General features: G+C 47.2%; 2 protein-coding genes across 2 annotated transcripts in view; both read left to right on the forward strand.

Annotated features, from left to right (window-relative positions):
* crygs3 (crystallin, gamma S3) overlaps nucleotides 1–16,107 on the forward strand; it is a 102,027-nt gene that overhangs the window by 65,167 nt on the left and 20,753 nt on the right. The gene's annotated exons all lie outside the window — the stretch shown is intronic.
* On the forward strand, nucleotides 11,469–12,457 carry crygs4 (crystallin, gamma S4). Its single transcript, XM_077216968.1, has 3 exons — nucleotides 11,469–11,520; nucleotides 11,610–11,822; nucleotides 12,095–12,457. Exons 1-3 carry the CDS (start codon nucleotides 11,506–11,508, stop codon nucleotides 12,401–12,403), a joined length of 537 nt encoding a protein of 178 aa, XP_077073083.1. The 5' UTR covers nucleotides 11,469–11,505; the 3' UTR covers nucleotides 12,404–12,457.

The raw sequence follows: 16,107 nt of genomic DNA on the forward strand, positions 1-16,107 counted from the left end.
CAGTCTGGAGTTTATGCCTGGGCGGGCCAACACGGTGGCCGACCTCCTGTCTAGTCAGAGAGCGACGAAGACTGGGTCCACATCCTGCACCTGGGGGTGGTCAAGGTGAAGCAGCGCTGCCGTGACACAGTGTGGTGGCCCCACATAGACTCTGATGTTGAGGAGCTGGTGCGTAACTGCGCCTGCTGCCTCCTGAATGGGAAAACTGATCAGCCTGCCACAGCCCCTCTCACCCCGACCCCTTGGCCGTCTTCACCCTGGGAACATATTCAGGTCGACCTCTGTGGAGAACTTCACGGGGCACCTGCTCATGCTCGCTACCTGCTGGTTGTGCACGATCTTCATTCAAAGTGGCCAGAGGTTATTCAGCTGAGCTCCATTACTGCACACTCCATCATCGACCGCCTGGACAACCTGTTTGGGCGCTGGGGCCTCCCCAGTGTTGTCACAACGGATAACGGGCCCCAATTTGCGTCGGCAGAGTTCACTGAGTTTCTAACGATACGGTCCATCAAGCACATCAGGACAGCAGTGTATCACCCAGAGAGTAATGGGAGGTTGAAAGACTGAATAAAACTCTTAAAAATGGAATCCGAGCTTGCTTGGAGGAAGGGAAAACCTTGAGCAACGCACTCGACCAAACTCTCCTGACCATCCGGGCATCAAAACATTCCACCACTGGTGTGTCACCTGCATTGCTCATGATTGGGCGTGAACTAAAGCAACCACTGGACTGTTTGAGAGCTGAGCCAGCTCCTACACGTGGAAGCCCAGGGCTCCAGAAAGCCAGAGCTCAGGTGAAAGGTTCGCAGGCTCGGATGAAAGCAAGGTTTGATGCCACGCACAGAGTGCAAAACCCCTCACTTTCAACACCTCCACCGCCAAAATAAGCTGCAGTCATACTGGTCAGAGACCCTGTGGGTGACTAAGCAGTTGGGTCCTGCCACTTACAGATTGGAGAATGGGAGTCGTTGGCACTCAAACCGCCTGCACAGAGTCGCAGCCCCCACAGCACCTGTATTACCTCTGTCCTCAGCAGTGGCTCTAGGTTGGCAGCACAGGCCAAGAGCTAACCGGTTGAGGGGTAATCGACCAGCGCCACCCGACGCAGCTTCACGGCCAGCACGCCTTCAGAGAATGAGGGTCCCGCCCGTCTGGCATGGGGACTATGTGACAGGGTGATTGTGACTCTGGGGAATGTGGGCCGAATGTTATGTTTCAGTTTCCGGGGGGGGGAGAAAATGTTATGTCTGAAAATGTTCAGCATTGTTTCCTGTTGGACTCTGTATGCTATTCACTGCTAGTGACATGTTACGGGGCCTTTAAGGCTTTCGGCAGTGATTGACGGCAAGGGTCAACAAATGTGAGTTTTGCGTCAGTTCAGTAAACCCAACATGAACGAAGCCTCACGGTGTGGTTATTGAGTCCTACACAAACACAACAGATCTCTTTACGGGGTTTGAGACGGGTCCGCGGATCTTATCTCCTCCCTTTCCACGAGGGATCCATTGCTCTCTCTCCGGTCTCGGAAGCCCGTGCTGCGGTCTCTTCCGCCTCTGAGGAGGTAGATGTGCTGGGCATTGAAAGTAACATAGCACATTACATGGGGGAAGTGGATTTGCCATCTCTTTCCCCAGCGTATGAGAAATATATATACACATATATAATAGTTTATATATATATAAAATAAATGTATATATAAAAAGTAGTGCTGTGCGTTAAACGCGTTATTAACGGCGTTAACGCAAACACATTTTAACGGCGTAAATTTTTTTATCGCGAGATTAACGCTCTTTTTGGCCTAGCAAACAACACCACACCGGATAGCTAGACCGGAAACAAAACAACAGGCACGCCGCACGTACTTGTTTGGGCTTGCGCGCCGGCCAAAGAGTAGTAGGCTAACGGTACGTTTTGAGTGGATGGCGCGAGCGCGAGACGCCGATCTAGAGACGTGCACTCTCAACGCAATAGAGTGCGGCGCGGGACTAGATTTGATGGCCGAGTGCGAGGGCGGGCTCGAGCGGTAATGCACTCACTCTGTGTGCGGATACGGGAGAATAAAACGATTCGCGGGACTCCCGCAAACTAGAAATATCTATGAATAAAACATAAAAACTAATACATTTTTATTCATATGTTGCAGAAAAACTACAAGAACAAATAAAACAAAATAGAAACGATTTACAGGCCAGAGTTTCTTTTTATAACATGTTTGCAGCGTTGAGGGATGTAGCCAATCACAGACATATGAAGAAGCATCAGAAGCATTTAAAATAGACTCCCCTCACCGCTCAAGACAGACTTTTTGTTCAGTGCTGAATTCTGTAAGCTGGCAAATCCTCAAATTATAACAAACAAAGTGTATATATTATGAAAGATGCATTGTGCAGTCAGCTTCACTGATAATAACAGATGTGTGAGATTGCGATGAACTGATGTCAGCTTTTTAGGAATTATTAAGGGAGTGCACTTTGCGCGCATTCAGTCATGCCAAACCATGCACTCAGTAGCCTGCTTGCTTTTATGTTATAACAGTGGTTTGTGTGTTAATGCTTTAATAACAAATAATTTATCAGGAGCATTTATGATGATGTGTATGGTGGCGACACGTAGGCGAAAGTATTTGGAGGTAGCCTACAAAAAAAAGAGTGTATTTGCGGGCGGGAGCGGGACAAAAATGTTGCGGGCGGGAGAAAGTAACATAGAAAATAGTTGAGAACGTCAGTTATAACGACCCACGTATGAAAAAAATTGACGGGTTTAAATCGGGCTTGGGCTCATAATTACAGTTTATGTGTCGGGCCGGGCTCGGACACAATGCGCACGGGCTCGGGTCGGGCTTGATTTTTTTGGGCCCGATCTAAGCTCTACAATGGATGACTTCAGACAGAAGCACATGGATACCACAGCTAAGAAAAAACTTAATGCTGATCCACTTTTCCATGTTGATAAGAGCATTAAAATTAGAAAAAATAATGAGACAAATAGAAATCAAGGGACATTTAGAATAGATAAAAATGTGCGATTAATCGCGAGTTAACTATGGCATTAATGCGATTAATCGCGATTAAATATTTTAATCGTTTGACAGCACTAATAAAAAGAGAAAAAAAAGAAAAAAAAAATATATATAAAATAAAAATAAAATAAAGCTGGTGGAGGTGCTTACCAAGGCTGTAGATAAATTAAATATTTAATGGCCAGCAGAAATAAAGGGGAGCTCGTCCTAAAAATAAAGAACGCGTTTCCTTCCCTCTATTTTTTCACCTCCATCACGGGGCCTCCATTTTTTCCCGATCTGCACAGGGAGCTGTCTAGATCATGGAAAAAGCCTTATTCTTCTTGTATTTTTGCCCCTAAGTTCATGTATATTCAGATATTAGGGGGTTGGAGAGTATGGCTATAGGGCAATACCCCGGGTAGAACAGACGCTTGCTAGCTATCTGTCTCCCGGTTTAGTATCGTCCCTGAAGGCGTCGGCTTGTCTCACTAAACCATTAAAAAAATATATATTTTTTAATCTAGTGAGAAAAGCATTTACGCCAGTGGGTCTAGCAGGAGGCTGCTTGCACACTATAGCAGTGCTACAAGCATATAAGGCAGACCGGCTGGGGTATTTGGACAGAAGTGAGGGAGTTTGTCCCGATGGGGTTTGAGAACTTTGTCGGGCCACAGATTTATCTCTCAGGGATACTAAGGAGACCGCCTGAACATTTGGGCGGTCTATGGCAGCCCTTGTGGTCACTGTGAGACACCTTTGGCTCAAGTTGATGGAAATCATGGAGAAAGATACAAGCTGGGCGTGAGCAGCACCAGGCGTCTTGTTTCTCATACGCAACACAGCAGCCAAAGCCTTCAAAGCAGAAGCCGGATCCGAGGACCGTTCTTCACGCTGAGAAGGCTTCGGCTCAAAAGAAAAGATCTTGGCGCCCCCTGCGTCAGACCAGTGAGGGCAGCCCCAACCGGGGTGGAACGGTGTACACCTCATTATACGGTGCCCTTTCCATCTCGGTGCCCACAGGGGATTGTTCTGCCAACCCCGCCACCCTTGGTGCTTCGGGGCGCAGCGGTCTCCAGCGAGCTTCTGGCGCAGCGTCAACTCGACATTGCGTCGGACTCGCGCCCTCTGAGGGGGGTTCGAAAATAGTCAGTTCGGGTGGTTCCTGCCAGTATGCTTCAGGCCCACTAAACTGGCTGTCTCAATTACACCAGAGGCCAGCCTCGAGGGGCTGGTTCCCTTGGTAGATTTTCTGGCAGCTCGGAAGCTACTGCCGAATATATCTCTATGGGTCCTGCAGTTGGTAGTAAGAGGCAGATTTGGTTCTTGTCCTCCAGGTTACAACGGGGTGTTGCTCACGTTAGTGCATCCCGAGCAGGCTCTAGTAATGGAGCAAGAGGTAAAGGCCCTGTTAGCAAAGAAAGCTATAGAGCAGGTGTACTCACCTGACATTGCGTCGGTCTTTACAGTCGTTATCTCATTGTTACAAAAAAGGATGGAGAACTGAGTCACATACTAGATCTTCGTCTGTTGAAGTGTTCAGTGCTGGAACTCAAGTCCAAGATGCTGACACTCAAACAGATCGTGACTCAAATCAGATCCGAGGACTGGTTTGTCAGGATAGATCTGAAAGACGCATACTTCCATATCTCAAGTTGGTGGCCTCTTATTTTGGTCCCTCAAGAAAATACGCTATCTGAGGGCACTGTATATTCCAGTCGAGGCAGGAGCTGAGGCCAGGGGACTCCACCCTGAGGCGGTGGAGCAAATATGGGAGTTTTATTCTGTATCATAGCAACGAATCGTCTCAAGTGAAAAAATGCAGCGCTGCCAAAACGCTCTCAAGCACCCACAGCAAGGCGTTTTCAGCAGAGCGTCTAGCATTTTCAACTGGCTAAAAACGCCTTCTGATCTTCCTCTGAGTCCACACTTTCACAATGAAATGCCATTTTGAATGTTGGGTAGAAGTCTGCTGCATTGCTCGCTTCAGTAAAGGCTCAGAAAAAGTGCACAGTGATGCAGAATCAGAAGCAGAAAGAGCTTTATTGCCAAGTGTGCTTGCACACACAAGGAATTTGTTTTGGTATTGAGGCTTCCAGTGGACATATACAAATACAAATACAACATGAAACATAATACTACAAATTATAAGAATAAAAAATAAAAATATAAATATATGAGAATAAAACTATCACAGTTGGGTTTAGTCAGAATAGACATTTTCAGATTTACAGATTATGAACCTATTTACAGTGTTTTGAATATTATAAATAAATAAATCTACATATAAGTATCACCTGAGTTGTAGGATATTGCACTAAACAGTGGGAGTATTGCACTTACATATGCCTTGGGAGGAGTGTTAACTGTTCAGGAGGGAAATGGCCTGTGGGAAGAAACTGTTCCTGTGCCGAGATGTTCTTGTGGCCAGTGATCTGAGTCTCCGTCTTGACGGTAACAGTTCAAACAGGTGGTGTCCAGGGTGAGTGGAGTCTGCGATGATTTTACCTGCTCTCTTCCTCACTCTGGAAGAGTACAGGTCCTGGAGGTTTGGCAGGGGGGCACCAATGATCCTCTCCGCAGTCCGGGCTGTCCGTTGTAGTCTCCTGATGTCTGATTTGGTAGCTGAACCAAACCAGACAGTGATGGAAGCGCACAAGACAGACTCAATGACGGCTGAGTAGAACTGAATCAGCAGATCCTGTGGCAGGTTGAACTTCCTCAGCTGGCGAAGGAAGTACAGTCTCTGCTGGGCCTTTTTCACAGTGGAGTCAATGTGATTGTCCCACTTCAGGTCCTGAGAGATGATAGTGCCCAGGAACCTGAATGACTCCACTGCTTCCACAGTGCTGTTCATGATGGTGAGTGGGGGGAGTGCTGGGCTGTTCCTCCTGAAGTCCACGATCATCTCCACTGTTTTGAGCGTGTTCAGCTCAAGGTTGTTATAACTGCACCAGGCAGCCAGCTGTTCAACCTCCAGTCTGTAAGCAGACTCGTCACCGTTTTGGATGAGACCGATGACAGTGGTGTCGTCTGCAAATTTCAGGAGCTTGACAGAGGGGTCTTTAGAAGTGCAGTCATTAGTGTACAGGGAGAAGAGCAGTGGGGAGAGAACGCACCCTTGGGGGGCTCCGGTGCTGATTGTGAGTGTCTTGGATGTGTTTCCCCAGTCTCACTCGCTGCTGCCGGTCCGTCAGGAAGCTGGTGATCCACTGACAGATCGAGGATGGTATGGAGAGCTGGGTCAGTTTGGCTGTGAGAAGACCAGGCATGATGGTATTGAAGGCCGAACTGAAGTCCACAAAGAGGATCCTTGCATAAGTCCCTGGTCTGTCGAGATGTTGCAGGATATAATGCAGTCCCATGTTGACTGCATCATCCACAGACCTGTTTGCTCTGTAAGCAAACTGAAAGGGATCCAGCAGGGGTCCAGTGATGTCCTTCAGGTGGGCCAGCACCAGTCTTTCAAACGACTTCATGACCACAGACGTGAGAGCGACAGGTCTGTAGTCATTAAGTCCAGTGATTTGGGGTTTTTTGGGGACAGGAATGATAGTGGAGCGTTTGAAGCAGCAGGGAACTTCACACTGCTCCAATGATCTGTTGAAGATCTGCGTGAAGACCGGGGCCAGTTGGTCAGCGCAGGCTTTTAAACAAGCAGATGAGATGCCGTCTGGGCCTGAGGCTTTCCTAGTCTTCTGTTTTTTGAAGAATCGGCTCACGTCCTCCACACAGACCTTAAGCTCAGGTTGGATGGCAGGAGGGGGGAGTGATAATTGGAGTGCAGGAGGTGATGGTGAATGTGTGAAGTGCAGATCAGACCGGGTGTGTGGTGTGAATGAGGGCTTTTCAAACCGGCAGTAAAATGAATTTAAATCGTCAGCCAGGTGTTGATTGTCCACAGATCGAGGGGATGGTGACTTGTAGTTGGTGATGTTCCTCAGGCCATTCCAGACTGATGATGGGTCGTTGGATGAAAACTGTTTTTTCAGTTTATCAGAGTAGTTCCTTTTAGCAACTCTGATCTCCTTTGTCAATCTGTTTCTGGCCTGGTTATACAAGATTTTATCCCCACTTCTGTAAGCATCCTCTTTGGCAGGACGAAGGTGTTTGAGTTTCCCAGTAAACCATGGTTTATCATTAGTGAATGATAAAAATGTCCTGGTAGGAATGCATGTATCCTCACAGAAACTTATATATGATGTTACATTATCTGTGAGCTCATCCAGATCATTGGTAGCAGCTTCAAAAACAGTCCAATCAGTGCAATCAAAGCAGGCCTGTAGATTCTGCTCTGCTTCATTAGTCCATCTTTTTACAGTCCTTATTCCAGGTTTAGCTGATTTCAGTTTCTGCCTGTAGGTCGGTATGAGATGAACCAAAGAGTGATCAGAGAGCCCCAAAGCTGCCCGTGGGACGGAGTGATACGCATTTCTTATTGTGGTGTAACAGTGGTCCAGTATATTACTGTCTCTGGTGGGACATGTAACGTGCTGTCTGTATTTTGGTAGTTCACGGGAAAGATTTGCTTTGTTAAAATCCCCAAGAATGATTAAAAGAGAGTCTGGGTACCTTTGTTCCGTTTCAGATATTTGTTCAGCCAGCTGTTGTAGCGCCGCGCTCACGCACGCGTCTGGAGGGATGTAAACATTCACGAGAATGAAAGAGGAAAATTCCCGAGGCGAGTAGAAGGGTTTACAGTTTATGAAATGTGCCTCTAAATTAGGAGTGCACATCTTCTTCAGTGTTGTTACATCTGAACACCAACTTTCGTTAATTTAGAAACACAATCCACCACCTCTCGTTTTCCCCGTTAGCTCCGCGATGCGATCCGCTCGGAACAGCTGGAAGCCCGGCAGATGTATTGCGTTGTCCGGTATGGCTTCACTCAGCCAGGTTTCAGTGAAGCACAAAGCAGCAGAGTTTAAAAAATCCTTGTTAGTGTGGGTGAGGAGAAGAAGTTCATCCGTTTTGTTAGGAAGGGATCGGAGATTCGCGAGATGAATACTGGGGAGTGCAGTGCGCAGGCCGCGCTCGCGGAGTTTAACCAGCGCGCCGGCTCGCTTCCCGCGTTTGCGTCTGAACGCGCGTTTGAACAACATCGCTGCCCCTCCGACGAGAATGTCCAGCAAAACGTCAGAATAATCAAAAACTGTAGAAAAGGTTTCTGGTGTGTGTTTCCTAATGTCCAGTACTTCGTCTTTGGTGAAACTGATAGGAAAAGAATGACTAAACGCAGAACAAACGAACAAAAACAACACAATAGCTGGAGAGCTCCACACCGAGGCAGCCATCCGCGGCGCCATCTTGGATTGACAAGATGCAGTATGTCAGATGCCAAGGGGCGCTCGCAAGCACACTTCTGAAACCTAAAATTACATTTACTTTTATTAATTTAGCTGACGCTTTTATCCAAAGCGACTTACAATTGCTATATATGTCAGAGGTCGCACGCCTCTGGAGCAACTAAGGGTTAAGTGTCTTGCTCAGGGACACATTGGTGTCTCACAGTGGATTCGAACCCGGGTCTCTCACACCAAAGGCATGTGTCTTATCCACTGCGCCATCACCACCCCCAAATTACAAATGGGACACCCTACGATCTTGTTGACTTAACGTACACAAGCACGCAGCGGCCATTGTGAGTCCACAAGTGCACATGAAGTGTGCCATTTAGGACATGGCCTCTAAGTTTTATCTTTATACTTAAATACCAAATGGCCGATGGTCCACACTGAGAACTGAGGAAGAGACTGGAGACCAGAAAACCAGAAAACAGAAACCCAAAAAAAAAAAAATGCGTTCAAAAACTCTGTCTGGAGAGGTAGTGGGAGGGGGGCTGGGTGGGGTCAGCGAGACAGGCATAAGACAGACTGGTTCAGATAATAGTAATGAGGGCAAAATAACATCCTCTCCAAACTCAAAATTTACCAGTGCCTCTGCCAACAGCTCACTCTCAATAGCGGCATAGTGGGCGGGGCTCACTTACAAAACAGTCCGCCGGCGATGGATGACTTAGCCGGTTCATACACCTGGTCAACCACGCGCTGCTCGGGCTCCGCGGCGATTTGGTCCTTGGTTGTTTTCTCGGACGTTGGCTCTAACGTCACGGGGGATTCCCTAGAGCTGCCTATGGTGGGCTCAGGCTGTCGATCCTCGTAGGCTGGGTGGCTCTGGCTGAGTGCTGGATTGGGAGTGAGGCTGGCGGCGTCCTCAACAGCGAACGCTGATTCACTGGAAACCAGCACTCACTCCACAAATTTGGCGAAGCTCCCTTGAGGAGCCTCCCCGGACAACTGCTCTAGTGTGTCAGCGTTGAGGCCGTCTGACCAGAATCTCCAGGGGAGAGCCGCAGAGGAGGGACACTAGGTCTGAGAACCATAATCAGCCAGTATGGTGCTTCTAGCAGTAGACTTATTCCATCCTGGCAGACCTTCTCCAGAACTCCTGGTAGTAGAGCAATCGGGGAGAAGGAGTACAGACGTAGCCTCGGCTTTTTCTGAACCATAGCGTCCAGCCCCAGTGGACGTGTTTCTGCTTGACCGTAAACCTCCCATTTTTGCTCCACCATCTCGGGTGAAGTCTCCATTGCCCGGGCCTCAGCTCCTGTCTCTACAGGATGTCTGCTCCTACATTCTGATGCATTCAGAATCCAGTTTGCATAGTGAACGCGAACGCAGACACCCCCTGGTGATTTCTGTAAGAGACCACTGATTGGATGTCTGTACGGACACATGATGGCCTCTTAGGTCTGGGAGGACGGGAAGGAAGTGCTTCAATGCCATGAAGACCTCCATTATCTCCATGTAATGTATATGCCTCGAAATATGATGACTCCTCCACAGACCCTGAGCTGAGCGGCCTTCCATTACCGCTTACACTGGACTCTGGGACAAGTCACCAGAGTCAAGTCAGGTCAATTCATCTTTATTTATATAGCGCTTTTTACAATACAGATTGTTTCAAAGCAGCTTTACAATTAAAAACATGTCCCCAACTAAGCAAGCCAAAAGCCAGTGGCGACAAAGGCGAAGAAAGGCGACAGTGTCAAGGAACCAAAACTCCATCAGATGAAAAAGAGAAAAAACCTTGGGAGAACCCAGGCTCAGTCAGGGGGCCAGTTCTCATCTAGCCAACGAACGAACAGTGTATGATCATACGAATTAGGTCCCCCCCTCGGAGAAAACCCTTTGGTCTTGAGCCACTACTACAGGGGCCTCATGGTATCCAAAAGGTATCCCGTTGGTCGCAGCTTCCATCAGACCCAACAGTCTCTGAAACTGTGAGCGACTGATCTAGGTTTATCGCTTTTACGATTGTGAGGTTAGCAGCAACAAGAGCAGGCGATAGCATGGCCCACATCATCACTAAATCCCAAACCACACAGAGAAAGGTGGTCCTCTGTACTGGAGAAAGCACACTCTTCTTGGCATTCAGTCTCAACCCCAATTTCTTTATATGAGCGAAAATGACATCTCGATGCTGAACCGCTATCTCCTTCGACTGTGCTAGAATAAGACAGTCATCTATATAGTTCAAAATGTAAATCCCTTGCAGTCTGAGAGGCGCCAGAGCTGCATCCACGTAGTGATAGAACTAGGCCGAACAGAAGAACCCGATACTGGTATGCTTTGCCCCCAAAAGCAAACCTCAGGAACTTCCTGTTTTGTGGAAGGATGGAGACATGGGAGTATGGGTCCAGGGGGTACTCACCCTGTGGTCTGTGTGGGTCCTAATGCCTCAGTGTAGTGACGGGACACTATACTGTAACAAGACCATCGTTAACCTGAGGTCCTGACTCTCTGTGATCATTAAAAATCCCATAGCACTTCTCGTAAAACAGTAGGGGTGAAACCCCCGTGTCCTGGCCAAATTCCCTCCATTGGCCTTTATCAAGCGTGGTCTCCTAATAATCCCCATCCATTGAATTGGCTCAATCACTCTCTCTCTCTCTTCTCCACCTATAGCGGTGAGCGCACTGGCGCTGTTGTTCTGTGGCTGCCGTTGCATCATCCAAGTGGATGTTGCACACTGGTATTTAAGGAGAGACCCCTGATATGATTGTAAAGCGCTTTGGGTGTAGTAGTACATAGTAAAGTGCTATATAGATGCCTCATTCAATTAAATTTAATTTAATATCAAGGTTGCTAATCGTTGCCAAACAGTTATTTTGCTGAAACTGTAAGTGTGAGGATGCTGTTGGCAAATATTTGAATGTAGAAGATATTTCTGTAGTAACAAATAATCAGCCTGAGCTGACTAAGTATACCAACAATGTGCATGTTGTAAAGCCTGAATATGGGATTCATTGGTTTTGGTTAGGATGCTTGGTACTCACAATTTTATTGTTGAACAAATCTATGATTCAGTGCTTTAAAACAATACATTGAGCTTGGATACATTTTTTGAATTGCTGATTACATTTTTTTACAACCTGTGCCTTTGTTCAGGACTTATATAAAGAGACTACATGCAGTTTTCCATCCAACATTTCACATCTGACAATGACGACTGAGAGCGTAAGTGCCTCTTTCTCCCTGATTGTCCTATCCCACAGTCTGTCATAATGTTTTAACTCAATGTAAACTGTCATTGCTGTGTTTGACAGATCGTGTTCAACAAAGACAGGAACTTCCAGGGAAGATCCTATGAGTGTAAGGGGGACACAAGTGATCTTCATTCTTTTTTTAGCCGCTGTAATTCTGCAAGGGTGAAGGGGGGCTTTTGGGTTCTGTATGAGCGGCCAAACTACATGGGCTATCAGTATATACTGGCCCCAGGGCAATTTACAGATTATCACCATTGGATTGGCTTCAATGACGTTTAGTCAGGCATGTAAGTCCAATAACACCACACATGATCACTTTGAATAACTAAGTTAACAGTGTGATTGGGTGTATACATAGAGACATGATTTGTATTTCCTGCAGGTAACTGGACATCTCAAGCTGAAACTCGTATAAAGTGTAATAATATATGTTTCTCCCATATATGGCTATGTCAAATGTCTATTGTGTATGAAATATGTATGTCTATATGTGCCGTGAATATACACATGTATGAGGCTAAACGTTTTCTGGAAATGTGAAAAAGAATTTCCCTAAAGGGACTATAAAATATATACTACAAAAATATATATATATACTACAACTCTTTGAGAGGCCCAATTTTGATGGCCAAACATGGAAAGTTACGGACAGCACCCCATCTATTCAGGAACGTTTTCTCTGCAAAGAGGTCCATTCCTGTAAGGTCTATGAAGGTCCCTGTGTGTTCTTCGAGCATGCAAACTACCGTGGCCGTCAGTGCCTCCTTGAGAAGGGAGAGTACAGACGCCACACTGAATGGGGGGCCATGCATCCCACTGTGGGCTCCATTCGCCAGATCAGCACAGACTGTTGAAATTAAAACGTTATCACAACTACTGAAAAAGTATTGAAAAATAAAAAAATTTAAGAGGCATCAATTTATGGGAGTTTTTTTTTTGACTTGTTGCCAGTTAAATTGAACCGAAATGCTCGAAACATATGTAATCTGAAAATTATATTAAAAAGCATTCTTATACACCAGTCTTTAATGTATAGTTCCAATAATGACTGCTTTGTGAGTTCATAAGTATTATTTTAATAAAAATGTGTATTGTAATTTATTTTCCACCAAATATTCTGAACAAGAAACAAAAATAAATGATTACATATTTTCTTTTAAGATAACATAAGTGTAAATTAACTCTTGAGTGCAAAAGGTTATTTTCAGTAATTCCGTCCACCATTGCGCAGATATTTTACCTTATAATTTAGATTATTGATGATGTTATTTACATTATAAACATGATAGTGATTACACTGCTGTATTTAAGTGTAAAAATATTGTATTTTGCTATTTGTACTAAATGCAATGGTATCCTTTTGCAAACTCCTTTTTTACTCAGTGTACAATAAATAGCTGCTACCTTGTTTTAATATTCTGTTTACACATGCATGTTTTGTGCTTTAAAAGAGGGGGATCCTATTATGTTTCATGAAAACAAGTTTGAAGCCCTGTTCATCAGACTATGTAGGCTGTCATGAAAACGTCTCGGTTACGTATGTAACCCTAGTTCCCTGTTAGGGAACGAGACGCTGCGTCAAACGCTGTGGGAACGCCCCTGCGTTGTGTGTCATGAAGCACGTATGGAATCAGCCCAATGGAGGGATGGAACGTCATAGGCGGGTGATGTCATCGACCAGGAAACTATAAAGCACCCCAGAAACACAAGCAAACAGCTTCTGATAGGCCTGAAGGAAGCGCTAGCGGGAATGCCGGGAGTATGGTGGAATGACGCAGCGTCTCGTTCCCTATCAGGGAACTAGGGTTACATACGTAACCGAGACATTCCCTTTCAAGGGAACTCGAGCTGCGTCAAACGCTGTGGGAACGCTAATACCCACGTCGCCATAGGACCAAGTGACCGCCATGTGAGAACTAGCGCACAGAGGACGAGAGCACCTGTGCCCCAGGGGTAGAACTTAAGTCTAGGTCGTAGAACTTAATGAAAGTATGCGGTGAAGACCATCCAGCCGCATCACAAACGTCACTGAGGGAAACTCCTGACAGTAAGGCTTTAGAAGCCGCCATACTCCTGGTAGAGTGGCCTCGTACAGCCAAAGGTGAAGGCTGACCAGCCGACTCATAGGCAAGTGAGATAGCCTCGTCTCGTTCCCTATCAGGGAACTAGGGTTACATACGTAACCGAGACGTTCCCTTTCAAGGGAACTCGAGCTGCGTCAAACGCTGTGGGAACGCTAATACCCACGTCGCCATAGGACCAAGTGACCGCCATGTGAGAACTAGCGCACAGAGGACGAGAGCACCTGTGCCCCAGGGGTAGAACTTAAGTCTAGGTCGTAGAACTTAATGAAAGTATGCGGTGAAGACCATCCAGCCGCATCACAAACGTCACTGAGGGAAACTCCTGACAGTAAGGCTTTGAGATAGAGGGTGAAACCGACAGAGCCTGCAAATCTCTGATTCTCTTTATTGAGGAGATAGCAAGAAGAAAGATAGTCTTAAACGTGAGAAACTTCTCAGGAACTTCTTCGATAGGTGAGGAGCTAGGGAAAGACCTTCTAATACGATGGCCAGATCCCAGGCCGGCACCCTCGTACGAACTGCTGGCCTCAGCCTCAGTGTGCCACGAAGGAAACGAGTTATAAGCGGGTGTCTCCCAAGAGAAACTCCACTGAAAGGGACGTGGTAAGCAGCCAGTGCCGCCACATACACCTTTAGTGTGGAGGGGGATAGCCCTGTGGAGAAGCGCTCATGCAGGAATTCCAGCACTGCACCCACTGGGCAGTTAACTGGGTCCTGCAGGTGCTCTCCACACCAAGAAGTGAAGAGTTTCCACTTCAAGGCATAAAGCTTCCTCGTGGTTGGAGCTCTGGAGTGAAGAATGGTCTCAACAAACTCGGTTGAGAGACCAGAGTTCATAAGCTGGGCCCCCTCAGAGGCCAAGCCCACAATACTGGGCGGGGGTGAAATATCATGCTGCCCGCCTGAGAGAGTAGATCCCTCCTGACCGGGAGCTCCAAGGGAGAGCCGTCCAGGAGAGAAATCAGGTCCGCAAACCATACTCGGGCCGGCCAGAACAGGGCTACTAATAGTAGGCTGACCCCGTCCCGGCGAACCCTCTCCAGAACTCCAGGTAGCAGAGCAATCGGGGGAAAGGCGAACAGACGTGACCTCGGCCACGGCTGCACCATAGCGTCCAACCCCAGAGGCTGGATCTGATGGAAAACCACAGATGACAATGCGTGGTCTCCTTGGAAGCGAATAGGTCCACCTCGGCGCGACCGAAACTTAACCAAAGGAGCTCCACCACCTCGGGATGGAGTCTCCAATCCCCCGGCCTCGGCCCCTGTCTCGACAGGGAGTCTGCTACCACATTCAAATACCCAGGAAGATACATTGCTCTCAGAAATAGTATCCTCCCTTGGGACCACAGGAGGATCTGACGGGTCAACTTGTAAAGCCGGCGAAACCGCAGGCCCCCCTAATGATTTTTATAAGAGACCACCGACGTGTTGTCTGACTGAACTAACACATGATGACCTCTCAGGTCTGCTAGGAAGTGTTTCAGAGCCTGGAACACCGCCGCAAGGTATAACGTCGGACGCTGCTATCAGACCCGACAGTCTCTAAAACTGTTTTACAGTAAGTAGCTGGCCTAGCTTTACTTGTTTCACAGCTGAGAGAATCGAAACGATGCGGGTCGGAGCGAGTCGCGCCTGCATCGAAACCGAAACCCAAACAACACCCAGAAAAGTGGTCTTCTGAGGAGATAATACACTTTTCTTTGCGTTCAGTCTCAACCCCAACTTCCTGATATGAACGAGAACGACATCTCAATGTCGAACTGCCATCTGCTCTGTCTGAGCTAAAATCAACCAATCGTTGATGTAATTGAGGACACGAACACCCTGAAGCCTCAGGGGCACTAGTGCTGCGTCCATGCATTTCGTGAAAGTGCGGGGAGATAAAGCTAGGCCAAACGGAAGAACCCTGTGCTGGTACACCTCGCCCCCGAAGGCGAACCTCAGGAACTTCCCGTGTTGTGGAAGGATGGAAATGTGGAAGTACGCGTCCCTTAGATCTATCGTGACAGACCAGTCCTCGCAACTGATTTGTGACACGATCTGCTTGATAGTGAGCATCTTGAATTTTGGCTTCCCTACGAGCGATTCAATAGGCGCAGGTCTAAAATTGGACGCAACCCCCCAACCTATTTTGGAACGATGAAATATCGGCTGTAATAGCCTGACTCCACACTGGGAGGAGGAACCCGTTCTATAGCCTCCTTTTGAAGGAGTGCTTTCACCTCTTGTTCCATAACCAAAGCCTGCTCGGGGCCCACCACTGTAGGCAGAACCCCTCTGAATCTTGGTGGACGACACCTGAATTGGATAGGAATTCAGATAGCTATTCAGATGAATAGCAGATCCCTTTCTATTGTCTGCAGGACCCAATGAGATATTTTTGGAAGGCTTTTCCACTCTGCCAGAAATCCTACTAAGGGTACCAGTCTCTAGAGACCGGCCTCTGGTGTAACTTGAGCAGCAAACGCAGTG

The sequence above is a fragment of the Siphateles boraxobius genome, unplaced genomic scaffold (assembly GCF_051911475.1).
Source record: "Siphateles boraxobius isolate OS27281-9 unplaced genomic scaffold, OSU_SipBor_1 7, whole genome shotgun sequence".
In the NCBI taxonomy this organism is placed as follows: domain Eukaryota; kingdom Metazoa; phylum Chordata; class Actinopteri; order Cypriniformes; family Leuciscidae; genus Siphateles; species Siphateles boraxobius.

Coding starts and splice junctions, on each gene's coding strand:
- crygs4 (XM_077216968.1), top strand. Junction 11,823..12,094: donor ATTGGATTGGCTTCAATGAC/GTTTAGTCAGGC, acceptor AATGTGAAAAAG/AATTTCCCTAAAGGGACTAT.